Source organism: Pongo abelii, chromosome 6 (genome assembly GCF_028885655.2).
Source record: "Pongo abelii isolate AG06213 chromosome 6, NHGRI_mPonAbe1-v2.0_pri, whole genome shotgun sequence".
In the NCBI taxonomy this organism is placed as follows: Eukaryota; Metazoa; Chordata; class Mammalia; order Primates; family Hominidae; genus Pongo; species Pongo abelii.
In genome coordinates this window covers 6,862,125-6,878,718 of record NC_071991.2, presented here as the reverse complement: position 1 = coordinate 6,878,718, position 16,594 = coordinate 6,862,125, and the positions used below count along the sequence as shown (strand labels likewise).

Genomic DNA, 16,594 nt, shown 5'->3' with positions numbered 1-16,594 from the left:
TGACCTTTCTCATGGTTTTGTTCCTAATCAGAAAGAAGAAACGCAATTTAAATTTTTCTCCTTACCAATTACCTCCCCCAGTTTTTTCTTTTTTGAGACAGGATCTCGCTCTGTCACCCAGGCTGGAGTGCAGTGGCGCAGTCTCGGCACATTGCAGCCTCCCAAGTTCAAGTGATCCTCCCACTTCAGCCTCCTGAGTAGCTGGGACTACACTACAGGCACACGCCACCACACCTGGCTAATTTTTGTATTTTTTGTAGAGACAGGGTCTCACCATGTTGTCCAGGCTGGAATCAAACTTCGGGGCTGAAGCAATCTGCTTGCCTTGACCTCCCAAAGTGCTGGGATTACAGGTGTGAGCCACTGCTGTGCCCAGCCTAAAATTTTTTTTAGAAATTAGTATCTAGGCCGGGCACGGTGGCTCACGCCTGTAATCCCAGCACTTTGGGAGGCTGAGGTGGGTGGATCACCTGAGGTCGGGAGTTTGAGACCAGCCTGACCAACATGGAGAAACCCCGTCTCTACTAAAACTACAAAAAATTAGGCCAGGCGCAGTGGCTCACGCCTGTAATCCCAGCACTTTGGGAGGCCGAGGCGGATGGATCACAAGGTCAGGAGATCGAGACCACGGTGAAACCCTGTCTCTATTAAAAATACAAAAAATTAGCCGGGTGCGGTGGCGGGCACCTGTAGTCCCAGCTACTCTGGAGGCTGAGGCAGGAGAATGGTGTGAACCCGGGAGGCAGAGCTTGCAGTGAGCCGAGATTGCGCCACTGCACTCCAGCCTGGGCGACAGAGTGAAACTCAGTCTCAAAAAAAAAAAAAAAATTAGCTGGGCATAGTGGCAGGAGCCTGTAATCCCAGCTCCTCAGTAGGCTGAGGTAGGAGAATCTCTTGAATCCGGGAGGCAGATTGTGGTGCCAAGATAACGCCATTGCGCTCCAGCCCATAGAAATTAATATCTAATGCCTTTCAGGGAAGGGCAAAACTGATTTCCAGAATTGCCGGAAAATAATTAAGGGAAATATCCCTCACAGTCTGTATGGCTTAGTTTTTAATATTGCTGCACATGTGATGGTTTTACTGCCCAAGAGAGAGCCCACGCTCATGATCTGTGACTAGGCATAGAGCCTTGTCCTGAGCCAAGGTGGCTGCCACCCAGCACAGCTTGCCGGTGCATCTTTGATGGAGTCTTCCAAGCACGGTTTCTAGGTCAAAGGGCAGATCCCTGTGCCTGGTCCGCCTTGGTGTTTCGGGAGGTCTCAGGTGACAGAGGGTGAGTGACGGCATTCTACTGCTTGGGTCTCGCCCTCAGTACAAGATCTTGCTGCACGGTTTGTGGTACGAACTGTTCGGAGGAAACCCCAACAACTTTCCCACGGAGCTGGACGGGGGCGACCAGGAAGTCCTGACACAGCCTCTTCTGGGGGAGCAGAGCCTACTGACACGCTGGTCCCCGGCCTACAGCTTCTCCAGCGACTCCCCACTGGACTCTTCTCCCAAGTACCCCCCTCTCTACCCTCCCGGCAGGATCATCCACCTGCAGGAGGAGGGCGCCTCGGGGCGGTGAGTGCTGCGTGGTGGGCAGGCAGGAGGAGCGCGGGGTCAGCCCTGGGGCCCCTTGGGAGCTGATGTCTCTCCTTTTCTGCTTCAGGTTTGGCTGCTGCTCTGCTGCTCACTATAGCGCCAAGTGGTCACACGAAGCGGAATTCAGCAAAATACTCATAGGCCCGAAGATGCTCACAGACCACATGCCAGACATCCTGATGCGGGCCTTGGACAGCTTGGTCTCCGACAGAGCGGCCTGCGTCTCCTGTCCAGCACAGGGGGTCTCCGGTGTGGACGTGGCCTGACCAGGTCCACTGGAAACTGTCCCAGGAAGGATGGACTCACGCTTTTGTCCTTAAACTGACTTACCATCCGAGGAGTTCCCATGACGCCGAAACAGCGGATGTCCATCAACAGGAATCGGATGGGAACAGAATTCCATGGTATCAATGACTATCACGTTTATGGGAAGTCATTGTGGCCATAATCATAGCAGAAGCAGCGAGCACGCTCAGGTGATAGGAGGACTCCTGAGACCCAGCGACCGTGGAGACAGCCTCGGGAAGCCCTGGCCCGCGGATGGATCCCTTGGCTGTCTGAGGACTGCTCCAGAAGTGCGGGAATCCAGGGCCCACCCAGAAGACCGGGAATCCAGGGCCCACCCAGAAGACAGTGAACAGATCCTTAGCCTCGCACCCCCAAGGCAGCCCTTTTCATCCAACTCGGTTTACAGGCGTGGTTTGTTTTTCAAACTGGGCTTCCTGGATGTGCAGATGGCACTGTTGTGAGGGTGCGGGCTGGGGGTTTCTCCTGGGCGTCACCAAGGGCAGCCCTGGGCTCTGGCTGGGGATGAAGACGAAACCCGATCGGGGAAGTGAGTGGAGCCCCCGGCCCCGCCGAGCCACAGCCCCCCAGCGCCTGTTCCCACCACCCAGTTGTTTGTGTCCGCATCAAGAGTTGCTGATTGAATTCTTGCTACTCTTCTGCCTCTGGGATTGGCCAGTAGATTCAGGAGTTGAAACAATAAAGCGCGCGTCACGATAGTGCTTGTGTGTACAGCCGCTCGCTCTCTTATTGGGGATTTCCAGATAGCGCTAATATACTGGGTGGTTGTAAAGCAATGATGTTTCCAGGTTTTTTTTTTAAAACCCTGGGGTTCTGGCTATAGACGGAAGACTGCACAAGCACTGATTTCACCCCCTCTCCCACCGGAAGCCCAACAGAATGACAGGAGGGAGATTTCTCCAAAAAAGCACAGACCCACAGGATGGGAAAAGGCACTCCAACAGTCAAATGATGCGCAGTACAGAACCTTAAGGGGGAAGGAAAGACATGAACTGACCCCAGCTTACGAGACCCTGGGCAGCTGTGAAGAGGGGGTGATGCAGACACGCCCAGCTACAGAGCAGGTTTGCTGGAAAGCCGGAAGAAACCTGGCCCGTCGTTTGCTCTGAAGTGGAAAGTGGGGACTGGGCACAAGCACAGTTGAGGGAAGGAGACTGTGCCCCTCCTGGCTCCCCAAGTCTTCAAGGAGAAGATTCTCCCGGGAAATCTGACCTCAGAAGACACCTCCTTGGGGCCTCTCTGCTGTCACAGCCATGCCACCTTAAAGCTTTGTAAAGCCTGCAAAGGGCCCTTTAAAAACTTCAGGCCAGGCACAGTGGCTCACACCTGTAATCCCAGCACTTTGGGAGGCTGAGGAAGGTGGACACTTGAGCCCAGGAGTTCACGGCTGCAGTGAGCTGTGGTCACGCCACTGCACTCCAGCCTGGGTGACAGAATAAGACCCTGTCTCACAGAAATAAAAAAGTACAACTTTAATGGAAATGCTGTAGCAGGCTGAGTGCAGTGGCTCATGCCTGTAATCCCAGCACTTTGGGGAGGACAAACTGGGCGGATCACCTGAGGTCAGGAGTTTGAGACCAGCCTGGCCAACATGGTGAAACCCTGTCTCTACTAAAAATACAAAAATTAGCCAGGAGTGGTGGTGCGCACCTACAGCCCCAGCTATTCAGGAGACTGAGGCAGGAGAATCACTTGAACCTGGGAGGCGGAGGTTGCAGTGAGCTGAGATCATGCCACTGCACTCCAGCCTGGGCAACAGAGCAGAACTCCGCCTCAAAAAAAATAAGTAAATAAATAAATAGCCAGGCGTGGTGGCAGGTACCTGTAATCGCAGCTACTCGGGAGGTGAAGCAGGAGAATGGCTTGAGCCCAGGAGGCGGAGGCTGCAGTAAGCCGAGATCGTGGCACTGCATTCCAGCTTGGGCGGCAGAGCAAGACTGTCTCAAAAAAAAAAAAAAAAAAAAAAAAAGCTGTAGCAACGTCCAACTGCTACAAGCTTTGTTTCTAAACCCAATTCCTGCACTCACCTAGTGTCAGAAAGGTACAAGATGGACTCGCTACATGGTGTGACCCTTCTAGGGAACTGCTTCCAATTTCAACCTTTAAGCATGAGCCAAGGACTCCTGACACTAGAAGAACAAGACACCAAAAGGAACAGATGATGTGGACAGAAGCTCCTAATGACCCATGCCATGGCTTCAGACTCAGAGAAAGCGCCGTGACTCAGAACTGACCCTGGAGGCTCACAGTGGGGAGAGGGAGGAAAAGAGCTCCTGAAGATGAAAAGCATCAGACAAAATCAAAAGCTCAAAGATAACAAACCAGGAAAAGAAAAAGGTTACGAGGACACTCCAGGTCTGACATCTGAGTTTGAAAGTCACGAGTTTCCAAGACGGAAAGAGGCTACCAAGTGCACAGCATGGTGGATAAAATAAACCCTAGGATGTGGAAGAGAAAAGGATAATCTCACAAGATTTAAGAAAAACATACATCCCAACAGAAATGGCTAAGAAAAATCATGGAAGAACTGCCTTCAGAATTCTGAAGGGACTAGGTGCAGTGGCTCAGGCCTGTAATCATTCCATTTTGGGAGGCCAAAGTGGGAGGATTGCTGGAGCTCAAGACGAGTGTGGGCAACACAGCAAGACACCGTCTCTACAAAAAAAAAAAAAAAAAAAATTTTTTTTTTTTTTGAGATGGGAGTCTCACTATTGTTGCCCAGGCTGGAGTGCAGTGGCGCGATCTTGGCTCACTGCAACCTCGTCTCCCAGGTTCAAGCAATTCTCTTGCCTCAGGCTCCCAGGTAGCTGGGATTATAGGCATGCACTACCACGCCTGGCTGATTTTTGTATTTTTAGTAGAGACAGGGTCTCTCCATGTTGGCCAGGCTGGTCTCAAACCCCTGACCTCAAATGATCTGCCCACCTTGGCCTCCCAAATGCCGGGATTACAGGCGTGAGCCACTGCACCTGGCCAAAAATAAATTTTTTAACTGAAGGGAGGCTGGGTGCAGTGGGCCAAGCCTGTAGTACCAGCTACTTGAGAGCCTGCAGTGGGAGGATCACTTGAGCCCAGGAGTTTGAGTCTAAGCCTGGTCAACACAGCAAGAGCCTGTCTCAAAAGGAAAAATCTGCAGCCTAAGCAACATAGTCAGATCCCATCTCTACGAAACAAAATTAGCTGGGCATGGTGGCGCACACCCGTAGTCCCTGTTACTTGGGACGCTGAGCAGGACTGCTCGAGCCCAGGCTGTTGAGGTCGCAGTAAGCTGAGATCATGCTACTGCACTCCAGCCTGGGTAACAAAGTGAGACCCTGTCTCAAAAATATAACTTAAAAGGGATGGTAACACCAACCTAGAATTTTAAGCCCAGGCACAAGTACTGTACAACAGTTGTTTTCAAAGATGCAGGGGCTCAAAAATAAGAGTGATGCCTTACTTAACGATGGGTATACGTTCTGAGAAACACGTGGGTGATTTCATTGTTAACGTCAGCCTACTACACACCTAGGTTGAAGGTAGGACCTGTTCATTGCTCCCAGGCTACTCACCTGCACAGCCCGTTACTATACTGAATGCAGTAGGCAGTTGTAACAGTGGTATTTGCGTATCTGTACACAGAAAAGGTACAGTAAAAATAAGGTACAGTCACACACTATCATATATGTAATACATTGTTGACTAAAATGTCATTACATAGTGCATGACTGTACATACTTCCAACACGCTCTCAAGGAGCTCTTGGAGAAACCATTCAGGATGAAGTAAATCAAAAAAGGGAATCTGGATGCAGGAAATGAAGACCAGCACCTAAGAGTGGTGCAGATCAGACGACTTCAGGAAAATGGGTATTGGCAAAATAACAACACATCTGAATATCTTGAGAGGTTTAGACAATAGATGAAAGTTCACAGCTGAGGCCAGGCACAGTGGCTCATACCTGTAACCCAGCACTTTGGGAGGCTGAGGTGGAATGGTGGCTTCAGGCCAGGAGTTCAAGACCAGCCTAGGCAACATAGGGAGATCCCCAACTCTACTAAACATTTTAAAAATTAGCTGGGCATGGTGGCACACACCTGTGGTCCCAGCTACTCAGGAGTAGGGCTAACTAGGGCAGGAGGATCATTTGAGCCTAGGAGCTGTGATGGCACCACTGCACTCCAACCTGGGTGACAGAGCAAGACCCTTCCTTTAAAAAAAAAAAAAAGTTCACAACTGAATTCAGTACATAGGAAAGTAAGCAAAGCACTAATTATCCCAAAGAAAACCAGAAGTTGTGCAGGAAACAGTTTTGTTGCTACATGACAAGGCCAGTGAGTCGTTTATGTAGTAGTGATCACGCCAGCACTAAACTGAGTCCACCAAAACCATCAGATTGAGGGGATGAGAAAGGTTTTGGGCGGAGAGGGCTGCAACCGGGAAAGCAAGCCTCACATCATCCATGCTGGGAATGCCAATGAGAATGGCTGAACTCAGAATGTTACACTGGCACAAAAAGCCTAATTTAGACACAGCAGGTGAAATACCAAAAATCAGGTAAGCAAAGTATTCCTTCTGGAGAGGCTACGAAGGGGGAAGACTTTTTCTTTAAAAACCACTAAAACTTTTAAAAACTGCATACCGCCAGGTATGGTGGCTCACACCTGGAGTCCCAGCACTTTGGGAGGTCAAGGCTGGTGGATTGCTTGAGCTCAGGAGTTCGAGACCAGCCTGGCCAACATGGCAAAACCCTACAAAAAAATACACAAAAACTTAGCTGGGTGTGGTGGCGCGCACCTGTGGTCCCAGCTACTCCAGAGGCTGAAGTGGGAGAATGGCTTGAGTGCAGGAGGCATATAGGTTGCAGCGAGCCAAGATCACGCCACTGCACTCCAGCCTGTGAGACAGAGCCAGACCTTATCTCAAAAAACAAAATCTGCATTATTTATCTGTTTAAAAAAAAATACTTGGCTGGAGGCGGTGGCTCACGCTTTTAATCCCAGCACTCTGGGAGGCCGAGGTGAGCAGATCACCTGAGGTTGGGAGTTCAAGACTAGCCTAGCCATGGTGAAACTATGGTGAAAAAATACAAAAAATTAGCCAGGCGTGGTGGCACATGCCTGTAATCCCAGCTACTCGGGAGGCTGAGGCAGGAGAATCGCTTGAACCCAAGAGGCAGAGGTTGCAGTGAGCTGAGATCACACCATTGCACTCTAGCCTGGGCAACAAGAGCGAAACTCCATCTTTAAAAAAAAAAAAAAAAAAACTCAAAAACAATCTTCAAAGCAATAAAAAGGAATATTAAGAAAACGAATTCTAACATGAACCTTTATGTAGTACAAGTTCAGGCTCTTGCATTTTTTTTTTTTTTTTTTTTTTTGGTAGGTCTCTTTCTTGTCCAGGCTGGTCTAGAACTCCTGGGCTCAAGCGCTCCTCCTGCCTCAGCCTCCCAAAGTGTTGGGCTTAGAGGCGTAAGCCACGCACTCAGCCTCTGGGAAGGATCTTAAGGGCATGTGGTTCACCAACCTCTGCTCTTCCAGGGCCAGTCTAGGGTCCCAACATCTCCATCTTCAGCCCCTAGCTCTGGGCCAGGATGTGCACACACACCCCCATGCGCACTTCTCCATCAGAGCTTCGCCACTGTTTGACAGGTCCAAACATGAATGTCACCTCCAGTCCTGCCGTATTGTTTGGGCTCACCCAGTTCTCCCCTGGAGGTGGCACTCCCTCTGTCCCTCCTGTGTGGAGACACGCATTGAAAATGACTGTCTCCAACAACCCAGGACTTTAAAGCAAGGCAAACAAACGCACACCAGGAACTTGTTCATCAAGTCTCAAAAACACCAGTATTACCAGTCGTATGATTCAAGGATTTATTAAGTCATACATGCAAAACATAATGCTAATTGCATTAGCAAAAGATCAATGTAAAAACACTCCACAATTCTGCAACTGTCAATTTAAAAAATTCCGTTGTGGCTGAAAGGTCCCACGTTGTATTCTTGCCAGTGAGTTAAGTTGTACACAACATCGTCAGCACTAGCACAGTTTACAGAACCTCACAGACCCAAAGGAACATCATCAGGCAAAGCGACTACAGGAGGCGTGTGTCCGCGTGGGCGAGGTAAAGAGGGTCAGTATTGGTCAAGTGACAGTGTCGGTAATCTGGCAAGACAGTGATGTTAAGAAGGTTCATAGTTTAAGAATTATCTAAAATATTTTAAAAACTATAAAGCTGCAACACATGATTTTTACACCTAGTTACTAGAAAACTAAGGAAAGCACTTATTAGCTTTGAATAAAGTAACATGGAAAGCACTTTTACTAATTGACAAAAAAACCTTCTAATGCATTATCAGAAAGATTTTATAATACAAGGAGGCATATTGCTCAGTAAGAAGGGGTTCTATAAGAAAAGCACTTACTAAGTTAGCGACTAAGAGAACCAGTTTAAAGATGAATTAAATGCCCAATTTGGGTAGGAATGGCAGGTGTAAGAGAAAGGAAAAGCTTAAGAAAACATTTCCTGATAATACCAACCTTTCTTTCATCATCTACTGCATTTGACAGAAATTAACCTTTTAGAGTTTTTACCCGTGACACTTTCATTCCTTGTACAATGTAGTGTAAATCTCCACTTCGTATTTTGTCAAAATACTATCTTTGTCCTTTGATCACACACACCCCACCCGGCACACCCACAGCTAAACAGAATTCTTCATTAGAGGAAACACCAGTTCTGTTCAAAATCTCCGCAAAAGCTGGTCAGAAAACTCACTATGAAATCAAAAAGACTGATCCAAAGAGCTGAGCTGTTACACTCACTCCATTACAGTACAATGTTATGTCGTGAACATGGGCTGCTAAATCACTGCTGAGTTCAATGGCAACGCTTCATTCGAGAGGCTGTTCTGCTTTACGCATCTGAAAACTACTGAGCAAGTGTCTGCATCTCCTAAGTGCAGAAGCTACAGTCTTCTCAAAGACGAAGGTCTTTACACAGTTTAGTGCTCAGTGTTCTTAGCACAACAATGCAGTGTAGTTCAGAAGGTATTTTGGCAACTCTTAATCTGAGCAAGAGTGGGGGGGCTTTTGAAAAATAAGGCTTTAAGAAGGCTTGTCATTTTAGGGCTAAATTTTAATAGAATGTGAGTCTGAACTCTTACATTTAGAACAAACAAAACCTTAAAATTACTGATTGGTTCAAAAAATGGTTTTATGGAAAAATTAATCTGTAACAAAAAGTTGGCATTGAGTGCGAAGGCTCCGTTTTTTTTTTTTTTTTTTTTTTTTTTGAGCAAAGCGTACAAAGGTTCCAAGGGACAGGACCAAGAACGAGGGGCTCAGACATTTACAACAGCAGGCATTTTCTCTTCCTCTTCTTCACGGGAGGTGGGCAGAGGACTGCTCGGATCGCTTCGTCAAACACTGTCTTGAGGCCTCGCTGTGTGAGCGCTGAGCACTCCAGGTATTTTACAGCACCTACAGGAAACACAACCACACGGCAATGTACACTCGACCCCACTCTCTTCTGATCACAACACCAGCGGGAGGCAGCTCCTGGGGCCTGGGTGCCTTCTGCCAGCTCCCAGCCCTGCTTCCACCTTCCAACGCTGACATTAAGACCCAGAGGGCCTTGCCAGCTGGTTCCCCAAGAGTACACCAGGCCCTGAGTGGGAGACACACACCCTCCTTTCCCAGACTGGGCTCCAGTCTCTGTCACCACAATAAAAGAGGTACAAGGCGGAGGAAAAACACAGGATTCCATACCAATCTCCTTAGCCATGGCTAGACCCTGCGGATAGGTGATGGGAGTCAGCTTCTTCTCCTTCAGTTTCTCGATCGTGTCTTTATCATCCCTAAGATCAAGTTTAGTTCCCACTAGGATGATGGGAGTGTTGGGACAGTGGTGCCGCACCTCAGGATACCACTAGATGTGAAGAAGGAACAGAGATTGTGACACGCTCCTTTACAGACGTCCTTCACCTAAATCACACCCAGCTGGCGGCACTTATGCCAGACACCTAACCTCAGGCACGGCCTCCCCACCGAGCCTTCATGTGGTTCCCACCTTCAATTCAAGCCTTGAGCCATAAGGAACATCTCAGGTGTTCCATTAGCAAGCTAGGACTCCCAGATCACGGTCTGGACAGAACCACGACCGGACAGAACGGGCTCTACAACCGCAGGGGAAGAGGGGGAAAGGAAAAGAAACAAAGGGAAGGGAGTTCCTCCCAAAGCAAATAAATCACTTTGTTTTTGGTAAAACAAGTTCTTAGGGTCATCTGAGAAAATTCATCATCTGTTCAGAAATGAGAATAAACAACCTAGCCCAAGGTCTCAGGTCTGCCGCTATTATCCCCACTGGAAATGGCCTACTAAAGGGCCTCTCTCACTTCTCATTTTCACTAAGAAGTTTGTGAAAGAGACTGGAGTAGAAAGAAATGGTCGTTATTTTTATTAGACCAATTGTGAGTGCCTCATTATTTTAATGAGACCCAGGAAACTTCTGAACCAGAACCTGAAGCTTTAAAAATCCACATATTAGGCCGGGAACAGTGGCTCACACCTGAAATCCCAGCACTTTGAGAGTCTGCGGCGGGTGGATCACTTGAGGCCAGGGGTTCGAGACCAGCCTGGCAAACATGGTGAAACCCCATCTCTACTAAAAGTACAAAAATTAGCCAGGTGTGGTGGCGGGCGCCTGTAATCCCTGCTACTAAGGAGGCTGAGACAGGAGAACTGCTTGAACCGGGAGGTGGAGCTTGCAGTGACCCAAGATTGTGCTACTGCCCTCCAGCTTGGATGACAGTGCAAGATTCTATCTCAGCCGGGCGTGGTGGCTCACGCCTGTAATCCCAGCACTTTGGGAGGCCGAGACCTCCCAGGCACGGATCACCTGAGGTCGGGAGTTTGAAACCAGCCTGACCGACATGGAGAAACCACATTTCTACTAAAAATACAAAATTAGCCGGGCGTGGTGGCGCATGCCTGTAATCCCAGCTACTCGGGAAGCTGAGGCATGAGAATCACTTGAACCCAGGAGGTGGAGGTTGCAGTGAGCCAAGATTGCATCACTGCACTCCAGCCTGGGCAACAAGAGTGAAACTCCATCTCAAAAAAAAAGACTCTCTCAAAAATAAATAAATAAAATAAACTGCTGATGGGCCAGATGCAGTGGCTCACACCTATAATCCCACCACTTTGGGAGGCTGAAGCTGAAGGATCACTTTAGCCCAGGAGTTTGAGACAAGCCAGGGTCTACAAAACCTGCTATACAAAACTTCTTTAAGATTAGCCAGGCATGGTGGTGCACATTTATGGTCCCAGCAACTCGGGAGGCTGGGGCAGGAGAACTGTTTGAGCCCAGGAGTTCAAGGCTACAGTGAGCTCTGATGTCACCACCACACTCCAGCCTAGACAACAGAGTGAGACCTCCGTCTCAAAAGAAAAAAAAAAACCCAATCATGTACCTAAGTAGCAAATTGCTAAAACCAATTTAAATAACAGAAAATTCCTAGGCTAAGTGATACTTTAAAGTATTTATTTCTGAGAGGATCATTCTATAACCTACACACATACTTTAAATCCCCACCTACCTTTGCACGGACATTTTCAAATGATGCAGGACTCACAAGGGAAAAGCAAATTAAGAACACATCCTACAAAAAGGAAACACAGGGAAACATTTAGACAACGACCTTAGAACGAAGCCTGCACTTTGCTTTCTAGATGTTGCTGGGAAGGACTTGTCGAACGCAGAGCGTGTCTACTAGGTACCAGTGGCGTGGTGAGACGCTTCCTGATCCACCCTTTCAGTTTGTCAGAGGGTCCCAAACCAAACCCAGCATGTCAAGCCACCAGTTACTTAAGAAAATGGGGAGCATGAAGGGAGGATGCTGCTGGAAGCTCTTCAAGGATCAGGAGGATCAGACCAGACCCCCAGGAGGCTTCCTTTCCGGCTAACTATCTAAACAGAAAAAATCAAGTATAAAGGTATGATTCCAATATTTCTGTAAAATCTGGTTTAGAGTACAAACATTTTTAGACGGTCACTGGTTCCAATTAAACTGCTTCTTCAGGAGCTGCCTGTCACAGCTCCCAGCACCAAGCAGGGGCTCCAATATTTGCTACTTGAGCCCTTCCCTCCACAAGGAAGGAGGATTTAGTGTGTAAGTGGCACCTTCACAGCTGACAACCACCGTCACGCTGCCCTAGAGTCAGCACAGCCAGGGCCTCAGGAGAACTCGCTCCTGGGGCAGCTGTGGCTGAAGCAGAGGTGCGAAGGGTGGGTGCAGAGGACAGAGTGGAAGGTGCTTCGGGGCACACGCCAGACATCTGCATGCTTCATCCATTCTGTATTTTGTGTCAAACCAAATTCAAATATTTACCTGTATTTAAAAATACCCAAGAATTCTAAAATGCTAGATTTCTAAAATATTCTCCTGGAAAAAGTCAATTATGCTACTTTATGAAATGCACACAATTCCCAAGCTACACTTTCAACCCTCCAGCTGATACCTTGTACCTGAAAGGGAAAGAAACATCCCACACAACAGCTTTTTATAACTGGCATTTGAAGAATGCTGGCGCATGCACAAGCTTGTCCGAGAATCACCGCGGCACCCAGCACACCATCTCAAGCACGGTGGGGTTAGCTCAGCAGCACCTCACAGCCGCGCCCAGACAGCCCCACCACACGGGACACCAAAGCGGAGAAAAAAGGCCCCGGCAACAAGGTTAGTCCTGCTCCGGCTCGGCTCACAGCCAGGTGGGCTTCCAGGAGGAGTCTCCATATCTGCATCTCCAACCAGCCAGGAGAGGGGCCCTCTCACTCTCCCCTCCTTTCACTCGGGAGGGGAAGATCGCAGTTCACAAACTGCTTTAATTCAAGCCGGTGGGTAAACTATCACACTCTAATGAAGTTTATTTCATCAAGCAAAACCCCAACCTTGAGTGAATTAAATATAAAACACTCAAGGAGCTTGAGGCTTAATAAAAAATCCTAGGAAAACGAAGTGAAATGAGAGAACAGAGAAAGCTTGAAACTGAAGTGGACTGAAAGTTTTACATACGGCAATCGGCTTGTCTTTGCCCCGGGAGGTTATATCCTTACCGTACGTTTCTCCAACCTAGTAATGCACGAGAACTTGGTTTGAGTTTAGTACAGACTGAGGACAACAAAAATCAACATAACCTCTTACCGATGCTTTATTAGAATTTTGTCTTAACCCTCTGGAGAGATCCAAAAGCATATAATAGATTCTAAACATATCTTCGATGACAAATGCCACTGAAACACTCCACGCTACCTGGTCAAAAGCAGGCGTAAGTTCGACGACGGTGAAGACAGAGGTCAGGCAGATCCTGAGTGGGGGCGACAATGTGCTCCTCCTCCCATGGCAGCACCCACCAGAATCTACAACAGCTGGCACAGCCAGAGATATTCTGCACTGTCCCTTACCGCAAAGGCAGGCGGGAGCGACGGGCACTTTCAAGTGCTCCATCCAAGTTCTCAGACACAGCCTAGTCGAAGCCACAGCACACAGGAAAAGGACCCATCTATAAATGATGCCTACCAGACAAAGGGCTCTCCCAGAACATAGCCAGGCCTCAGGGCTGACGGTTTTAATGCTGCCAGAACATTCCAAGTCTCCTATGCAGAAATGTTCCTATCTTCCACCTACTTCTGGGAGCCTGGTTTGAATGTACAGACTTGCATTATCAAAATCAACACTGTTCCTGACACTAAGACCTCCAATTCTGGGCCACTTTGTAGGTCTAGGGGAAGCCACTCCTAAGGACAAGCGTGTTTTTTTTTTTTTTTTGAGACAGAGTCTTGCTCTGTTGCCCAGGCTGGAGTGCAGTGGCGTTATCTCGGCTCACTGCAACCTCTGCCTCCTGGGTTCAAGTGATTCTCCTGCCTCAGCCTCCCAAGTAGCTGGGACTACAGGCACACACCACCATGCCCAGCTAATTTTTTGTATTTTTAGTAGAGACCAGGTTTCACCATGTTGGCCAGGCTGGTCACGAACTCTTGACCTCAGGTGCTGCACCCACCTTGGCTTCCCAACGTGCTGGGATTACAGGCATGAGCCACCACTTCCAGCCATGGACAAATTTTAGAAGTGACACTTCCAGTGTTTATCACAATGCTGTCAATTCATTTCTTTGTTCCAACAAAAACTGACAAACTCGCTCTTCCAACACAGAACTCTGAAACTCTTTTAAGAAAAGGGCTCACACCTCTAATCCCAACACTTTGGGAGGCCGAAGCAGGTGGATCACAAGGTCAGGAGTTCAAGACCAGCCTGGCCAAGATGGTGAAACCCCGTGTCTACTAAAAATACAAAAAATTAGCCAGGCATGGTGGCAGGCACCTGTAATCCCAGCTACTTGGGAGGCTGAGGCAGAGAATTGCTTGAACCCGGGAGGTGGAGGTTGAAGTGAGGCGAGATTGTGACACTGCATTCCAGTCTAGGTGACAGAGCAAGACTCTGTCTCAAAAAAAAAAAAGGGGGGAGGGCAGATGAGAAAATTATTTTAATTTCATCTCACTCAAGCTTTTCTTTTTCCTTTTTTTTTTTTTTTTTGAGATAGAGTCTCGCTCTGGAGATAGAGTCTCGCTCTGTTGCCCAGGCTGGGGTGCAGTGGCGTGATCTCGGCTCACTGCTAGCTCTACCCCCGGGTTCACGCCATTCTCCTGCCTCAGCCTCCCCAGTAGCTGGGACTACAGTTACCCGCCACTGCGCCCAGCTAATTTTTTTGTATTTTTAGTAGAGACAGGGCTTCATCTTTTTGTTTGTTTTTGAGCAGGAGTCTCGCTCTGTCGCCCAGGCTGGAGTGCAGTGGCGCAATCTTTGCTCACTGCAAGCTCCGCCTCCTGGGTTCACACCATTCTCCCTGCCTCAGCCTCCCGAGTAGCTGGGAGCACAGGTGCCTGCCACCAAGCCCAGCTAGTTTTTTGTATTTTTAGTAGAGACGAGGTTTCAACGTGTTAGCCAGGATGGTCTCGATCTCCTGACCTCGTGATCCGCCCACCTCGCCTCCCAAAATGCTGGGATTACAGGCGTGAGCCACCGCGCCCGGCCACTCAAGCTTTTCTGACTTAACATTCAAAGAGCACATTAGTTTCCACAGCTATCTGGGTTTCATCTATGGGCTATTTTTGAAGATTTGTCCTCCCAAGGACTTGATATGGTGCCAGATCTTTACCATGGGAGAGGATCATCAAGAACCAGTTACAAAAATGCAGCTTCCAAAGAGCCTCTGATCATATCTGTGGCACCCTTTCGATTTTTAAGAGCCTCTTTTTTGATGGAGAAGAGACACACACGACAGGAGCAAGCAGTTCCACTTTCCACCCGGCGTTCGCGCTATGCCATCTGCCTGTTCCTTCCTTGTTCCTTCTTCATCCCCAGCTAAGTATAGCTTCCCGAAACCCTGTCTAGTGCTTCTGGTACTCACTTCCTAGCATCCCCTCCTCCCAGCCGTCGCTGTCCTGACACCTCACATACAGGGGCTGTGCTGGGTGACCCTGGCTGGGAGGCTCTATTTCTTCCCTGTCCTCGTAACACTCAGAGGACCTGAGAGGGCACCACTGGGGTCTCTCAATTTCCTTCCTCACAGGTCATTGCGTGTTCTGGAGCCTCAGGCTGTCTCCGGTCACCGGCCCATGTTTCCAGTCAACCTGAGCACTGCTTTCCCCTTTCTGACTAACCCAGACTCGCGTGTGCCTATTACACACGTGGTGCCTTCAACGCCTTTGTTACTCCTGCATCACACACCACTCCCTCCTCGGTGGTAAGTGTAGCCAGGGCTGCTCTTCCCGCGGCCTCCTGCCCACTGGTGAACCATCCACAACAGATGGGTCCACTTTCCATGGAGTAAGACAGGGCAGGCATCTGGACAGCTGAGATCTCACTACAAAAAAGTAGTGTTGTTTCTACTCCATTTTATTCTCTTCCAAATGCCATCCACCTGGATTTTACTTTCTGGTTTGGAATTTTAAAAAAAACAGACATTCTGGCCAGGCTCAGCGGCTCATGCCTGTAATCCTGTAAAAGGGTCAGGCAGCCCTGATGCATGAGAACCAGCCTGGCGCTCGCAGCTTCGCCCTGGTGGAGGTGTTACTATTGAATAGAATAATCTCGCAGAACACTAACATCAGACAAGGTCACCTGTATGACCGTGCTGAAATAGGACCAAAAGTAAGTAAACTTTAAAAAAAACAACTCATAATCATTTCTAACTAGTGACAAATCCAAGATCATCATACAAACCACAAAAATCACCAAATATCCCCTGCTCCCAGTCAGTAAGAGTGAGGGCCGAATTCCCACAGCCCCCAGTGCGTGTCTCCCTCGCGGCAAAGAGTAACAACTCTAGTTCTGTTTAACCACAGGTGTGTGCCTGGTGCTCTCTGGCTGCACTTGTAACAGACAACCTCACAAAGGCTGAGGCCTTTTGAAACTCAAAACTGCCAAGCCGAACACCACAGTTTTTCTTTTTATCTACCATCATAGGAGTCTAGCCCACCACTTTAAAACCTTTAGCACTGGCCAGGTGTAATGGCTCACGCCTGTAATCCCAGCACTTTGGGAGGCCGAGGCAGGCGGATCACCTGAGGTCAGGAGTTGGAGACCAGCCTGAACAAAGTGGAGAAACCCCGTCTCTACTAAAAATACAAAATTTGTAATCCCAGCACTTGGGGAGGTCGAGG

At 48.6% G+C, this 16,594-nt stretch overlaps 2 protein-coding genes across 4 annotated transcripts in view; one reads left to right on the top strand and one right to left on the bottom strand.

The window, feature by feature from the left end:
* DAGLB (diacylglycerol lipase beta) overlaps positions 1-2,591 on the top strand; it is a 39,718-nt gene extending 37,127 nt beyond the window's left edge. For both annotated transcript variants that reach the window (XM_024250020.3, XM_024250021.3), the window contains 2 exons: positions 1,316-1,566; positions 1,655-2,591. In XM_024250020.3, the coding sequence (XP_024105788.2) occupies positions 1,316-1,566; positions 1,655-1,853 (450 nt within the window). In that variant the 3' untranslated portion in view covers positions 1,854-2,591. The remainder of the gene's footprint in view (positions 1-1,315; positions 1,567-1,654) is intronic.
* A 5,140-nt stretch (positions 2,592-7,731) lies between these two features.
* RAC1 (Rac family small GTPase 1) overlaps positions 7,732-16,594 on the bottom strand; it is a 29,943-nt gene continuing 21,080 nt past the window's right edge. The window contains exons 4-7 of one of the 2 annotated variants that reach the window (XM_063725905.1): positions 12,948-13,004; positions 11,472-11,534; positions 9,643-9,802; positions 7,732-9,354 (exon numbers count right to left, since the gene is read on the bottom strand). In XM_063725905.1, coding sequence (XP_063581975.1) covers positions 9,224-9,354; positions 9,643-9,802; positions 11,472-11,534; positions 12,948-13,004 — 411 coding nt within the window. In that variant the 3' untranslated portion in view covers positions 7,732-9,223. The remainder of the gene's footprint in view (positions 9,355-9,642; positions 9,803-11,471; positions 11,535-12,947; positions 13,005-16,594) is intronic. The other variant, XM_024250035.3, reaches the window with a different exon arrangement.